Genomic DNA, 16268 nt, shown 5'->3' on the forward strand with positions numbered 1-16268 from the left:
TCTCTGTAGCCATCAGGCTGTTCACTGCTTGGGTCTGTGTTTCCTGGACCTGCTTGTGCATGCAAGGGGCCAGCTGTTTAAAAGAGTCAGCTCTTTTCCTGCTTGGAGCTGGTGGCAGCTCTGGAAAGGACCCGAGGCTCCCTGAGGTCGGCCTCCTCTTAAAACCACTCTGCCCTTCCCTGAGGTTGCCTGGTTTTTTTCCAGGGCCTTCTGATGAGGGTCTGTAAGCTGATTACCAGGACTAGCAGGTTTTCACTTTGTTGGTTCTGCAGTCTGTAAGGCACTCAGTGAGGAGAGAGTAGCACCTACTCAAAGCTAGTCCCTTCAGTCTTTGCCAGAGAGTCCAGCACTTGCCCGGGGGGCTCACTGCTGATTCAGGATGGGTACATTCAACTTTCCCCTTTGCAGGAGTGAGCTCAGCAGCTCTGGACTTCAGGGGATAGATCGGAAGAGCCTCCCATTGAAGTTTGGGCAAGAACAGACTGCAGGTGGGGGCTGAATGCTCTCATTCCAAGACCTCAGTTAGAGGCAAAGCTCTCTGTCCTGTTCCCAGGTGATATCCTTTAAAAGTCTCACACTTTGAAAGTCCCCGTTCAGAGTTTCTTTCTTCTTCCTTTGGAAGTACACCCAGCGGGGAAATCTTGGACCAGGCAGGGCTGATATGCAGAGTTTCCCCTTTAGAGGTGGTGCCTGCAGCCCTGCAGTAGGGGGACAGGCCTTGCCTTGCCTTCCCTTCCCAGGGGATTGCAGGCTTGAGTAGGTTTGCCTTGCTGCAAAGTATCCCAGGCACTCAACTCTACCCATCTAACTCCTAGCCTACAGCCTTTGCAGGAGACACAGTTCAGAACTCTCTGCTCCACGCATCCCCTGGTTTGTTTGCAAGCCGAGCTGGGCAGAGCTCAAAAGACCCTTCATTGTACAAATTTCTGATCTCGCTGCTTGGCTGGTCTCAGTGGGAAAGGACCTGAAGATACAGTGAGGCTTAGCATGTGTGAGAAAAGTTCAAAATGGGCCAAAAAACTACTTCACCATTTCACTAGGTTCTTTTCTACAGCTGCGGCAGCAGGGGTAGCTCACAGTATGGCGGGGTGGGGTCGGGGCACGGTCTGGGCACTGCTCGCACACTTGAGAGTAGGAAAACTGGTTCTCTTTCTCATGCCATTCAGCTAGTTCTGTTTTGGTCTCCCCTGTGCCTGCCCTGCAGTCAGAGATCCCCTTTATGCCATTGCTCTCTGCCACCTTCAGAAGCTTTTTTGTTTCAGCGTGGTCTCTCTCTTAATTTGAGCTCGTATAGTGAACTCTTCTGTACCTGGCACCCCAACCACAGATGTACTTCATGCTGAATTTTCAATCTCTGTTTTTCACAGGTCTGGTGGAACCTCACTGTATCCTGCTGCCAGAGACCCCACAGCTTCCCCTTCCTTCTCTATTGCTGTGAGTATTTTTACGGCCCACAGTTCAAAGGGGAGGGAGCTCTGTGACTGTGATTTCAATGTGGTTTCTTTGCTGGCAGAGCAGTTGCACATGAGGTCCTTGCCCAGCCACATTTCAGATCCTTTTAAAAAGGTGCCCACACAGCAGTACTGAGTCCCTCCCCATTGCCCAAGGAGCAAAGTCACGACTGGCTGCAGCCTGTAGGTGCCTCTGACAGACCCGGGAACAGCAGCCTGGTCCCTTTAGCAGTCTGAGTCTCTGTCCTGAGCTCTCCAGTTTGATGCTTCAACAGCAGAAGCTCTGCTCATTGTGCGTGCAGCCAGGGTCTCAGATTCAGTGGATCCCCCTAAGTATCCCTGATTAGGGTTGGAGATCCCTGTGTGGGATTAAGGCCCCTTGCTCCTATGGGGGAGGGAGCTCCAAAGCTGCAATTTCTGTCTTATCTCTCAGCTGCAACAGGAGCCACACACATGGTGTTTCCTCTACCATGTATAAAATCCCCTTACCAAATGGTACAGAGCATCTTCTGTACTTCTTGGCTTCAAAACTTTGTATCAGCCCTGACTGGTATAATTCAGTGGACTGAGTGCTGGCCTGTGAATCAAAGGGTTGCTGGTTAGATTCCCAGTCAGGGCACATGCCTAGGTTGCAAGCCAGGTCCCCAGTAGCGGGTGGACAAGAGGCAACCACACATTGATGTTTTTCTCTCTCTTTCTCCCTCCCTTCCCTTCTCTAAAATAAATAAATAAAATCTTAAAAAAAACTTCATGTCAGCTAAGATTCTGTTGATTGTTCAGGTTGCTTGTCAGAAGTTCAGTTGAAAATCTGGGTTGGGGCCAGGAGCAAGTAAACTCAGCTTCCACCTGCTCAGTAGCCATCTTCAGTGTGTATGATCAGCAACTCCTTATCTGTGTTTCCTCCCTGAAACACAGTGGCTCAGATGCCAGCTATGGCTTGCAGAACCCCTGGGGCACAAAGGTTGATTTGCTGGTCGACTTCCTGGAGTCACTTAGGTTGTACATTCCAGTTCCTAGAATAACAGCTTTCCAGTGCATTAGTCACTTAAGCCTGTCAACTATAGCTAAGGCTAAAATCTTTTAACTCTTGTGATTCCCTGTCATTTCCCCCGTTAGTTTTTAGTCATTTTATTTCTGTAAGATTAGTTTAATTAAAGAAATACAAACGAGACATAAAACCAGGTAAGATCATTTAAAAATCATTTTGTTGTTGAGTAAACAGCCCTTCCACATTAGTGGTGGTGTTGCAATTCATCTAAAACAGTTTTCAGTACAGTTGACAAAAGTTGTACATTTTCCAGATGGGGCCACGTTACTGTTTTTTTTTTTTTTTTTGTTTTTAAGATTTAATTTATTTATTTTTAGAGAGGGAAGGGAGGGAAAAAGAGAGAGAGAGAGAGAGAGAGAGAGAAAAACATCAATGTGCGGTTGCTGGGGGTCATGGCCTGCAACCCAGGCCTGTGCCCTGACTGGGAATTGAACCTGCGATGCTTTGGTTCGCAGCTTGCGCTCAATCCACTGAGCTACGACAGCCAGGGCTACGTTACTGTTTTTAAGGAAAACATTTCCGTGTCCTTTAGGGTTACCGTAAGTTCCTAGTTATCTTTGTAGGGAGCACAAATGCCTACAAGACATGAAATGAGTTTGTTTGGCGTAGGTTCCAGTTCACTTTTCTTCTAGTTGGCTTTCTGGGAATCCCATCATCCAAGTCTTGAGTACCACCTTATCTCCAGGTTCAAAGGATCACAGTGAACCTGCAGGGGAGAGATCTCTAATACAGCTAGGGTTGTGAATCACAGCTAAAGTCTGACTTAAATGTTGTACGTAGTTCTTTACCTTCACTTCTTGGTCTACATACACATCTTTCTTCCCAATCATAGCCTGAAATGGTTGCCCATACGCAGTTTCATAAGGACTCAATTGAATTCCATTTCAAGGAGCCTTGTTCTGAGTAGGACGATATGTAAAACTTGATCCCAGTGGAGATGAGTTTCTTGAGAGTTTGGCAACATTTTTCTTCAAGATGTGATTCATCTGCTCTACCTTCCCAAGAAAAGCTTTTCAGTTTCCTGTAAAAGCTGTCATGTAGCTGCCACAGCTCTCAAGCAGACTGTTCACCTCTGGACAGTGTTATCTAATTTGTTTGAAAAACCCGATAAGACTCCTTCTGCTAGGTTTAAGCAGGAACCCAAGAAACCTTACTGCTTGTTGGCACATGTGGGTCTTCTGTGCTGATACTTTATGGCCCCAAGTTGCCAAATGGTTCAAGGTAAGCTATAGTATGAGTTAAAGGATGCATGCACCTATTGTAACAAAGTTCCTCCCTCTAGTTTTAGGTCTTTTAAGTCCTGGCTCAGGGTCTCCCCCAAAATTGTGGGGGAGTTGTTGTTGAACCCTTGCGATAAGACTGTCCAGGTCCTGCCATTCAAAAGCAAACAACAGTTGATAGTGTAGGTCAACCAAATGCAAAAGAAAACATCTTTTAAGTCCAATACTGAATACCAGGGGCTGTCCCTGGGTGTACTGTTTTGTACAGTGTCATTTATGGCCCTTAAACCTTGTACAGGGAGCAGCAGTGCCAAATGAGTCTATATTCCTGAAACTTCTGAATTACTGGGCATATTCCTTCTAGGGTCTCCTCTCGCTAGAGATACTGCCTCTTATGAGAGTCCCTGTCCTGGTTTGAGGTCACCTTTAACAGGGGGGCTCGCTTAGCCCTCCCTGGCCTTCCAGCAGCCCACGCCAGTGGGGTTTACCTGATTTCGCAGTTTCTTCTGTTCGGAGTTGCTTTCCTCTTTCCCGAGGTTTCATGAGGAACTGCCGAGTGTGCTCTGGAGGGACCTGTAGGTGGAGCTGTTCCTCTGGAGAGAGAGTGATTTGAACTTGGAGTTTTGACAACAAATCCCCTCCCAGAAGAGGAAAACCATATCTCCCACAGCACATTCTAATGGCTTCAAGAAAAATTGGCTTCTAGGGCTTTCAGAAATTCCAGTTCCAGTTCAGTTAGAGGTCTGCTGACCATGGAATACATCACTCTGTATCAATAAAAAAAAATCTACAATTTGCCCCTTCACTCTTAGCTTTACCCAAGTTCTCAGACTCACCTCCTTTTCCCTCACTCTGGGCTCTCATTTTTCCACTGCCCTTTTCCGTTGCGGTATGATTGCCCTACCCTAGTAGACCGAGAGATAAGGAGATTTTCTTCCGGACGCTGAGAACTCAGACTTTGTCAAAGCCGAGGAGTGAGGGTCCATCACCCCCCTTTGCTGCAGCCCCCCCCCCAAGTCCTTCTTTTGGGGGGCCTCCCAAAGTGATCGTGCCTGGCTTGGGTTGTTCCCCCGTGGGGAATCTTACCCGTCTTTGGCTAACCCGACCAAGCTTTTTGGGGGGTTCAGTTATGAACAAAGCAGCAGAAACAGCATTCCTGCCAGGAAGATAAGCTTTTGTCTCCTTGCTGGCTCACGGTTCCAAGGGCGTTCCCTTAGCTTTAGCCTAGGCGGGGGTCTCAGCTTCTAATACCAGTCAGGGCGGTTCCCAACAGGGGCTTGTCCTCCGCTGAGTTTGGTTCCCTGATGGGTTCGGGACAGAGAGACCAGTGCAGGCTCACCGCCTTTGGCTTCCTCAGCCGGGTGAGGAGGAGAAGCCCCGGGGGAACCCTGACCGTGCTCAGCAGCCACCCTGATTTTCCTGGTTCCTCTGTTCTGAGCTTCTGTTACCTGCCACAGGCAAATTCCCTCTTGTCTGGACCATTTTCCCATTTCCCTGATCTTTGACAAAACAACTCTAATTGCAGTATAGTACAGTAGTCTAAAGACCCATTCAGTGGCCAGCTTTCTCCTGAGTCCAGATGATACATAAACCAAGCAGTATTACAATAAAAAAATGTTTTCTTAGGTTCGTGAGCACAAGCCAACCAGTCAGCCAGGATTCACCCCAAACGGCTGTTTCCTGGAATGGAGGCTCCTCCCCACCCCATTCTACCAGACAGAGCTCTCATATTACACAAACCAAAAACACCTTAATTACAACTATTTTAAGTCATAACCTGGGACTTCAGTTCTACCAGAGATCTGTAATGTCACACAAACCAGAAGGCAGCTTAGTTAACCTGGGACTGCAATTCTGAACCAGAAAGCACAGCTGTTCAATCAAAAGTGAAGGCAATGGGGAATGCCGGGAATTAGAGAGTCCCCCAGTGAAATCACTTGACATCTGCTGGGGAGTCTCCACATCTGCACCCCAGGGCCCCCCAGTCCAGGTAGCCAACTGGACTCCACCAAATATCCAGACTTACCAGAGTGTCCCGGAGGTCCCCACCAGAGTCACCAGGATGTGAGACCAGAAAAGCCAGTGTTTGTGACTGTGGGGCTGCAGGGAGGAGTTCTGAGTGAGCTGGCATAACCAGCTAAGTGCTCCTCTTGGGTGCTGTCGGGCTGTGGTCTGGTGTCAGCCATACTTCTTGATCCCAGAGTTGAACTGGAAATTTCTGGAGTTTCTGCTCAAAGTGAATGTTTGCTCAGCACTTCAGATCATTTTTAATCGAACTAAATTTTCTGTCTGGAGTTGCCTGTAGGATATTTTTTTACCTTCATATTTCTGTATTTGCCCAGGGAGAAATTTTCCTCAAATAGACAGAAAGCCAGAAAAGCACCTTGCTTATTCAGGCAGTGAGCACATAAAATAATTGTTTATCCTTCTCAGTTGTAGGTTAATCAACACACATCATATAAATTAAAATTGAATTCAGTGGTGTTTTTAGCTGCTCTGTTAAATTTTGTTTACTGGAGAGATTCTTTTAATACCTTTACCATTATTTGTTTACCAGAGCATTTTTATTCAACCTCTTCATGTCAAATTTATAATGCTAAATAAAATACTAGCTTCTAAAACAGTCCCTGACTCAAAGTAAGTGTTTTATAACTATGCGTTGGATTGAATTGCTAGTAACCCACTCTGAGCCTGATTTCATGGATCTATGAAACTTTTAGTGTTAAGAATGACCTTAAACATGAGTGTAAACCTATCACTTTTATTACTATCAAACCACCAAGATCTCCAGATGAGGTTTTTAATTTTCTTTCAATTTAGATGCTTTTCTTTTTTTTTTTAAGATTTTATTTATTTATTTGTAGAGAGAGAGAGAGAGAGAGAAACATCAATGTGCGGTTGCTGGGGGTCATGGCCTGCAACCCAGGCATGTACCCTGACTGGGAATCGAACCTGCGACATTTTGGTTCGCAGCCTGCGCTCAATCCACTGAGCTACACCAGCCAGGGCCAGATGCTTTTTTTAAAAGAAATAGGACACATCACATCATCCAACAAGGCCAGTGAAATTTTATGCTTACTTTAGGCTATTTTGACTAGGAAAGTTAGGCCTAATTTTCAGAAGAAAACCTTCCTGGCATTGTAACTTGTTTGCTGCATCTCGAGTTTGGACACCCGCCTCCTGTACCTAGCCACAAAAATTTTCCCCCTCAGCTTTGCTGTTACTGCAGTGTGTGGCTCAGTCAGGGTTCAAGACCTACCCCCCTCCCTGCCCTCCTCTTCCCACAGCCACCTAGGGCATCTGTCTCGCAGTCGTTCCCCTTAACAACGTCCCTCCTTCCTCATTTCTGTATTTGTCACCCCCACCAATTGCTTTGACAATGGTTTAAAGGAAATATTCTTTTCAGTGTAGGGCTGTCCTCACAAGTTCATCATAGGTGCTTAAGGAACTTCAGCCTTCTGGCCAGTCCTAATTATCATAGACATTTTATTAGTATCATCTTGAAACAAGGTTTCAGCAATTAAGCATCCCTAAGTATTTCCTCTCATTCTTAAATAATCATTGATGTCTCAGGTGATTTTCACAACGTGCTGGCTGCTTATCCTGCACCATGACATCTTACAGGAATTTTTCAGAAGAACTTGAAAAGTTGTCTACATTATTCTGTTCCATAAAAAGTTTCATGTATTTTGAGGTTCACCAGGCAGATACCTGTTCAGATCCGTAGTCAAAAAATAACATTCTTTAACATGCAGTGCTTTATGATTTACAAAGTAGGTTACTGTGTGTTATAACTCAGTTGACTTTTCACAGCATCTGATGAGGATTATTTTGCTTTAGGAAAAGCTGAGACCCCAGTTCAATTCCAGGTCTTCAGTTTCAAAAGCCTTCAGCAGTTCATTATAATTCCTCTTAACTAAAACTTAGATAGCTTAGCATATTGTAAATGATACAGGCAAAACTTTCAGAACAAAAACTTGGTATTTGCCCTTTCTTTTCAAAAGCAAATTCTGAGGACTGGACTTCTATCCATCGGTCAGATTTCTTTTGATTTAATTTTCCCAGCAGTTCTAGTCTTAGTTATCAGCTTAGCAGAGATAGTTCTAAGGATTTTGCTAGTAGTTCCAGCAAAAGTCCCAGGGCTGACCTGGCCCAGCTTAGGTTATATGCCTTCCCCTAATTGACCAGACTGGAAACTGGGCTTGTATAAGCCAAGCCTGGGTCATGTGTCTGTGCCTCTCAAATCACACGAAGTGAGAGGGAGGCAGTGGATAGATACCGGAGGAGACACTGGGGTGCTGTTACCAGCAGAGTAAGGAATGGATGCTGTGTTAGGCACAAGTAACCACTATCCACTGGAGAGAAGATCAAATTAACTGGGATTAAGTGCATTCCAGGAGCTCCACAGTACCATACTATTGCCCTAAAGTCTCTGAGTTTAAAGATAAAAATAAACAGGCTCATTTGATTGGGGATAAAAGCACTCCCAGAAACAGTTTTCCCTTAGGCTTTGGCAGTAATATTCCACTGATACCCTTGCTAAATTATCTTCTGGTTTGATTCTTCTGTTAATCTGTGCTTGGAATTGGCAAAATCTTGAAATCTAATAGAACTAGAGATTTTCAGCTGATTTAGGTGAGCTTTGTATTTATTGTAATTGTATCTGAGTTCTTTACCTTCCAAATCAGATGATCTCATCTAAACCACCCCTCCTATATATGTAGACTGACTTGATACCAGTGGGCTTTTCAAATAGGGACCACGGGGAAAATGAGCAAGTGAAAAAACAAAAACCCAGTGTAAGAACACCAAGCCATTTTTTAGGATCTCCATGGTGCTATTTCACCTGTTTTAGAGATAATTATACCCAACCAGATTAAGGAAGAAAGAAACGTAGGTGAAGCTTGTAATTGGGTGGATCAGGTGGAAAGTGTATCCTTAGGGTCAACAGTTGTAGAAGGGAGGGAAGCCCCTCCTCCAGTGAGTCAAACGGAAGCCTGGCCTTTTCTGCGGGCTGTGGAGCTGTCACCCCCACCTGTGGTAGGCCACTGTGCTGCTTAGGACTGCACAGATCAGTTTTGGTTGTAAGGAAGGGGAGTTAATATTCAGGTTTTAAAAAGCTGGTTCAGCCTAGTATCCAACTTTTGAAGAAAATAATCACATCGACATCATAGTTTTTGTGCCAGATTTTTTTGTTTAAAATTATTATTCACCTATCTTTACCCTGTTATTCCACATAAAAAAATAGGAGAAATTTATTTCAGGTGACCTACCCACCAACAAAGAGAAAGCATTCAGCCCAATACAAAATAACCCACAGTAGGGGGTCTCATGTATAAAGTACAATGAGTGAGTGTAATGTATGACTTTCAAAAAAAATTCCTGAAGTTTTGATAAAATTACTGGTGTTTGTGGAAGAAGGTGCGTGCGTGTGTGTGTGTGTGTGTGTGTAAAACTAGTGTGTATTTCTTAAAAATTGCAGATTATTCCAGATTTGAAATTGACTTTACTAGAATTAAAATGCCTGTTCATTAGTAAGATAATATTCTTTTGTAAATTATTACTCTTCTAAAGAATACAGGTTATTGTGTATTTCACAGATAAGAAAATGGAAGCATTTCATGGGCTTGGTAATTGGACCTAAGACTGTCAGCCTGTAAAGCACCTGTACTTTCCTCTCTACCAAGCTTCCTAGTGGATTAACTGTTACATTTAATATCCATTTTACCATTAGAAAGTTAAAGTGTTAATAACTTAATTATCTTTTTTACTTTATTTAGAAACCTGTTTGGAGGTTATGGATGATAAGCCCAGTTCTGGAACTGTGAGTGAGAGTTCAGAACTTCTTTTCTCCTTCGGAGTTATAGCAGATATTCAGTATGCTAATTTAGAAGACGGCTATAATTACCAAGGAAACAGAAGACGATACTACAGACATAGTCTTGTTCACTTGCAGGCTGCTATTGAACACTGGAATAAAGAAAGCAGCCGGCCCTGTTGTGTACTTCAGCTGGGAGATATCATTGACGGCTACAATGCGCAGTATAAAGCATCAGAGAAGTCACTAGAACTTGTTATGAATGTGTTTCAAATGCTTCAAGTCCCAGTTCATCACACATGGGGAAATCATGAATTCTATAACTTCAGCAGAGAGTATTTAACAAACTCTAAACTGAACACAAAGTTTCTAGAAGACCAGATTGTACATCATCCTGAGACTGTGCCTACCGGGAGTTATTACGCTTACCATTTTTCTCCGTTCCCCAAATTCCGGTTCATTTTACTTGATGCTTATGACTTGAGTGTCTTGGGCGTGGATCAGTCTTCTCCAAAGTACCAGCAGTGTCTGAAGATGCTGAAGGAGCACAATCCAAATATGGAATTGAATAGTCCTCAAGGTGAATTATTCCTTTGAGCTGAGAATCTAATACATTGTCTTTAAATTCTCCAGCTACCTATTATTCAGCAGGAAGATGGATGATTAAGGTAAAAGTATATTGTCGCTGTTGTTCAGGGTCAGGATTTCTCACAAGCCTCATGGTACATGGATTGGTTGCAGTTGGTTCAAAATTTCTTTTAACAGATATCCAAATACCTTCTGTGGGCTGAGCACTTTTTCTAGAGCTTAACTATTTACAAGTGTAAACAGTATTGACAATATCACTTTTTTAATGCATGGAGTAGAGGAAACAAAAGTAAGTAGGCAGGCCTATTTATTAATGACACAGTAATAAGATTATTTTCACAATGATACATGCTACGAAGAAAATATAAGGGGGGACTGTTTTAGTTCAGGTGGTCAGAGCTAGCTGCTCTAAGGAGAAAAACATTTAAGCTGAAACCTAAATAATGAGGAGGCAGTCAGCCTTGGGAAGAATACTATGACAGAAGGAGAAACAAATGCAGAGGCACTAAGCGCAGTGAGACTTTGGCATTCTTGAACGTAGAAAAGAGCCAGTGTGCAGGAGGATGTCGGAGTAGTTCAAAGGACATGGTAAAGAGTTTATTTTATTTTCAATGTAATAGGAAGCTAATGAAGTGAGCAGAGGATGTCAAAGATTAGGAAAAAGATAAAGCACAATTTATTTGAATATTGCTCTAAATTCTGGTGGTTTCCTATTTTAACTCAATTGCTGCCAAATGTTCCTAAAGAGAAGTGTACCTATGTTAGCTAAGTTTGAATGCCCTAGTGACAAGACAATGATACGTGATGGATCTAATGTGCAGAATTCATTTTAGGACTTTCTGAGCCTCAGTTTGTCCAGTTTAATGGAGGATTCAGCCAAGAACAGCTGAACTGGTTGAATGCAGTCCTTACATTCTCTGACAGAAACCAAGAGAAGGTGGTGATCGTGAGTAAGTATTTAAATGATTTGTTAAATACTAGCATTTTACAGAATGGGAAAAGTTAAATTTTAAAATGTACTAAACACTTATTATATTGTGATGGCCTCTTTCTATAAAATGAATGCTTAGTTTAAATTTTTTTATTGAAAAAAATCTGATTTTTTATTGAGAAAAACAATCTGAGATTTACTCTGAATTGAGTAAAGGAAGAATTGAATTGTAAAAGAACAAAAACATCTTGCCAAATACTAGAGCCTGTGAGTTGGCCTTTTAGGTTTCATAGTAGAATTTCTCCAAGTGGGATCAATTTACATAGTAAAATTTAAATGAAAAATTTATTTCACACCCCATCCCAAATCTCAGTCTTAGGAGACCTACCTGGCAGTGCATTGGCCACAAAACAGAGACCCCTGCTGCCTGGATGAAAGCAAAGCAGGTGTAACAGGAGTGAGACATAGCTGGCAGTGAGCACGGACGTAATTACTGTTTTCATTCAGAATCATTTTTACAGACATGCTGCCATCAGAAATTGTAGGAATCTGCAGGTGCTTAAAATACACTCAGGTGTGAGTGTGTGCACATGCATGTATACACGAAGACTTGAATTTACCTTGTGGCTGTTGTGCTTGCTCTGGGGGCTGAGATCAGATCCCTTGTTTTAGGGGTCTAATTGATATGGTGTAATGGATGAGAGTACTGGACGAGGAGTCCCAAGGACGGAATGCCATTCTGGCTCTCATATCTATGGTTCATGTGACTCTGGGCAAATGTCCAACCTACAAACTGTGGTTTTCTCAGTATTGCCCCAGTTGAAATTGTGAACATGAAAACTGTTTGAAAATGACAGGCTGTACAGATAGTTGATGATATAAAAGTAGGTTTCTATCTACATATGTAGTCTTTTACTTACTATCTTCCACTGATGTAGTAAGAACATGTAGATGGAGTTAGGGGTGTTTCTGCCACCATTGGTGTATCAAATGTCATTCAAGGCTTGGTAAGTGCAAGGCACTGTCAGGGGTTATTGGCGTGGTGTGAGACTATTTTGGTTTGACAGCGAGTGTCTCAAAAACTGGGACACTTCCTGACTTGTCTCTGCTTCATAGCTCTTCACTGCTAGCTTGTACTTGTTACTTTGGAGCACCCTGGAGCTAAAATAGGCCTTGAGATCATATAGTCAAACCTTTGATTCTAAAGATAGGGAAACTGAGCCAAAGAGATTAAAACTGAAACTGCACAGCTACTGACAGAACCGAGACTTAAGAGTCCATGTTTTGTTTCCCAGCCCCTTTCCCACTCTATCCCATGTTCTTACTTGTTTATGTCTGTGCTCTCATGTGCAGTGTCAGTCTCTTAAATTTCTTCTGTTTTTGGTAACCTTAGAAACTGTATGAACAAATCTTTAACAACTGAGTGTCCCAGGTTTTTTTCAGCAAAGTTTAAAATGACTTAATAGAAATTTACTTTCATTTGCTTTTTCACTTTCCTTTTGGGTACTCAGATTTCATTTTGCCTGTATCTAAACTTTTGGCCATGTAGTTGGAAGGACAGACTTGCTATTAGCTGAGCTAGGGAACATTGCAACAGGAGGAGGTTTTCGGTGGAGGGCTCAGTTCAAGTTTGAAAATACTAACTTTCAGGTGCCTGTTACACATCAGTGGAGATGTCGAGTAAGCATTTTGGACATAATGAATCTGAAATTCAGAATAGAAGTTTGGACTGGATGTATAAATGTGGAAGTTGAAAGACTACAGATGGTATTTAAAACTACGTATGTACACTGCTAAGAGATCACCAAGTTGCTATGTGTAGGTGGAGAAATGAAGCCCAAGAGCCAAGCATTCTAGCACTTCTAATAAGGTACTGGGGAGATAAGGAACCAGCAAAAGAGAGTGAGAGTTAGTCGCCATTGAGGTTGGAGGAAAGCTTGGAGGGCTGATTCTGTCCTGGAAGTCCAGGGTTTCAAGGGGAAGAGAGCAACTGGGATTTGATAGATGACTGCACTCTGGCGTCTAGATCTGGAAAGTTACACAGCCTCTTTGGACACTTAGCCCTGTTGCAGTTGGTGGCTTCAGTGTGTGTGTGTGCGTGCAAACATGCACTGTTAGCCCCCTTCTTTTTTGTAATATAAACTAGGACATATTAAGCAGAATAAAAATACACGGTAACAGAGAGAAAAATGATTTAGTGGGAGGAAGCCAAGCCCAATGAGCTGCTGTTCCTGTACTTCAGAGTGGCCTGATCTATGACGTGGCCTCATACATGTCTTGGCAGCAGGAATTTCAAAGTCTCCTGGCTCTACTTCCACGTATGTCCCATGGGACCTAGTGTGAGTGTTCGCCACTTTAGCTCAGTTTCCTCATTGGTGAAATGGCTGTGGCTACCTTGTTTTCCAGGAGATGTTTGAAGTGGCATTAATCAGTTCTTTATAAAACATTGAGTGTTTATAAAAGTGACATAACTCACTGGCCCATCCCTAATATGTTTTTTACCTAAGAGCCCCTCTATGTGTGTATATAATACTTGTTACTTAAGGAAGTCAGCAAGACTGGACTCCAGCGCCGCGTTTGCCTGACTCTGGCAGACTTTGCAGACTGCCCTGTATAGGATGCCCTCAGTCTCCCTTGATGTTTGTACATGTTGAGACTTTCGGGGCTTCTGTCTCTCCTGGGGCCTCTCTGCCCTAGTGTGTGAACTGTCTCAGGCTTCACGCTCCAGAGACATGGCTGTAGATGACCTGGGTCTTCACCTGTGTGAATCCTGGCTGGTCTCAGTCCATAATGAGGGAACAGTATACATTGTGTTTCTGAATACTAGTTTTTAGACATTAATTTTGGTGAAAGAGGTGTATCCTAATTGGCTCATAACTCTTCTTCTCCTTAACAGGTCATCTTCCCATTTACCCAGATGCCTCTGATACTGTGTGCCTGGCCTGGAATTACAGAGATGCCCTTGCAGTCATTTGGTCTCACGAGTGTGTGGTGTGTTTCTTCGCCGGTCACACTCACGATGGCGGCTACTCCGAGGACCCTTTTGGTGTGCACCACGTCAATGTGGAAGGGGTTATTGAGACCGCCCCGGACAGCCAGGCTTTCGGCACCGTGCATGTCTATCCGGACAGGATGGTGTTGAGAGGGAGAGGCCGAGTCACAGACAGGGTTATGAATTATAAGAGGGAAAAACCTTTTCCATTTTTGGTCTGATTTATTTTATCTTTATAGGAAGAGGATGACTTCGGTTTGTGTTTTTGTTTCTCCACCCCACCCTGAAACCCTCAGTGTCCCTGTTTATTATCCTGTTGGCATACCAAAGCATGTTCATGACTTCAGTGTGTGTCAGCTCGTGAGACCTCTGAACGTTGTCTCTGGGCTGTAAATCCAGTGCTGAAATTGGAAAAGATGAATGAATGTGAGCCAGGGAGGAGACCCTCGGGGGCGGGGGTGAGATATAGTCCTCAAGTCAGACTTTACTTTAGCCTTACCTGAGTTAAAAAATTTTGTTTTACTTTGTACAAGGAGAATATGCTCACATATTACTATATAACTTAAAATTCATAATAAAAAAGAAATAAGCTCAGGTAAAGCTTTTCCTTTTAACCCTGCTATGCAAATGAGCTTTGGACATATTTTTGCTCAGAGTATTCATCATATTGTACTTTTATAGACTTGTGTTCCTATTTTGTAGACCAAAGCTATCAAGTTGCTTCACAGGTGACTTAGTGGTGCTCCCCTTCGCACAGGTGAATGTGCGCCCTCCCATGGGAGGCTAAGAAGGACCTTTGAAGGTATGTGGTCCTCTCTGACTCCAACCAAAGCAGAAGCAAGTGCCATGCAGCTGTGTGCCTGCTCCCGTGGTCGATTTGGGCCACCAGCTAGTGCTGGTGAGGACAGCAGCCAAGTGAATTTACCTGACTCCCTTTGTAGATGAGTGGGACCCGTTAATGCCATTGTCATATGTGCTAAGGCTTATTCTCAGAAACACGTACTAGATGGCAAATGGGGACTGTTGAAGTGTAGAGAAGTTCTGATTCAGGGCTTAAAAACAGTAGGAGATAAACCAATACTAGTCAACACGAGTGCCTGCTGCGTACCTAGGCATAATGGGGGTATTTGTTTTCTATGGCTACTGTGACAAATTACCACACACTTGGTGGCTTAATTAACACACATTTGTTCTCTTACAGTTCTGGAGTCAGAAGTCTGAAATTACTGTCACTGGGCTGAGATCAAGGTGGTGTTAGGGCGTGTTCCCTCGGGAGGCTGGGGGAGGGCCCATTTCCTTCCCTTTCCCAGCTTCTGGAGCTGTGTTTCTTGCAGTCCTTGGCCCCTTCTTCCATTGTCAGAGCCAGCAAGGTACCGTTTTCAAGTCTCTTTCTGCTTTGTTGTTACATCACCGTTTCCTCTTCTGTCTATGTAGTCGTCTTTGTGTCTCCTGTCTTTCCCACAATTGCGATCACATTGAGGGCCCACCAAGTAATCCAGGATCATCTCATCTCCAGAGCCTCAACTCGATCACATCTGGGAAGTTCATTTTGCTGGATAAGGTAACATTCATACACTCTGGGGATTAGGGCCTGGATCTTTGAGGGCGGTTGTTCAGTTTACCAGAGAGGTGGCTGCAATGTACTCCCTGCACTCGCCAACTTTGGTGGTGAGGAGACAGATCCCTAGGTACAAATGTGGGAAGACAGGACTGTGGGAATATGGAGCAGGAATTTAATTCTGTTTGAGGGACTTAGGGATGACTTGAAGAAGAAAGAAGAATGGTTTAAATGGGCGTGGAAGTGTATTTCAAGTAGATAGAATAGCATAAGCAGAGGCATGGAAGGATATGTAGAATTTAGGAGAGGCAAGTAATACTATGAAGAGTCTCCAAAAGTAATAAAGCAGAAAAGGTTAAGCTTGGGCTACGTGGAGAAAAGGCATGAATGACCAGCCCAGAGTTGGGATTTATCTTGGCATACAGTGTGAGGAGCCCTCGGGCTCCTGCGCTGGGTGGTGTATGGTGAGACTTGTGTGTCAGTCCCGGCCGTAGCTACTGTGAGGCTGGTGTAGAAGAATAACAACGGCAGAAAAAGATTGGGGGTGAGAAGCAGGGTTTGATAATAGAAATATTAAACTTACTGTAGTACTTAAATCCACCTGAAAAGTAGAGTTCAAAAACAATTAAAGGCACTACCCTCCTTTTATAGACTTATGGAGA

The 16268-nt window shown here is 43.6% G+C and overlaps 1 protein-coding gene across 4 annotated transcripts in view; it reads left to right on the top strand.

Moving 5' to 3' along the window:
- Nucleotides 1-16268, top strand: part of ADPRM (ADP-ribose/CDP-alcohol diphosphatase, manganese dependent) — a 29060-nt gene that overhangs the window by 6961 nt on the left and 5831 nt on the right. The window contains exons 1-7 of one of the 4 annotated variants that reach the window (XM_045824067.1): nt 435-488; nt 1368-1434; nt 9500-10117; nt 10959-11075; nt 13953-14047; nt 15250-15296; nt 15483-15609. In XM_045824067.1, coding sequence (XP_045680023.1) covers nt 9517-10117; nt 10959-11075; nt 13953-14047; nt 15250-15296; nt 15483-15609 — 987 coding nt within the window. In that variant the 5' untranslated portion in view covers nt 435-488; nt 1368-1434; nt 9500-9516. Of the gene's footprint in view, nt 1-434; nt 489-1367; nt 1435-9499; nt 10118-10958; nt 11076-13952; nt 16152-16268 lie in introns of those variants that run through there. The other 3 variants (XM_045824066.1, XR_006783972.1, XM_045824069.1) reach the window with 3 other exon arrangements.

The sequence above is a fragment of the Phyllostomus hastatus genome, unplaced genomic scaffold (assembly GCF_019186645.2).
Source record: "Phyllostomus hastatus isolate PE091 unplaced genomic scaffold, TTU_PhHast_1.1 phas_scaffold_55, whole genome shotgun sequence".
NCBI lineage: Eukaryota > Metazoa > Chordata > Mammalia > Chiroptera > Phyllostomidae > Phyllostomus > Phyllostomus hastatus.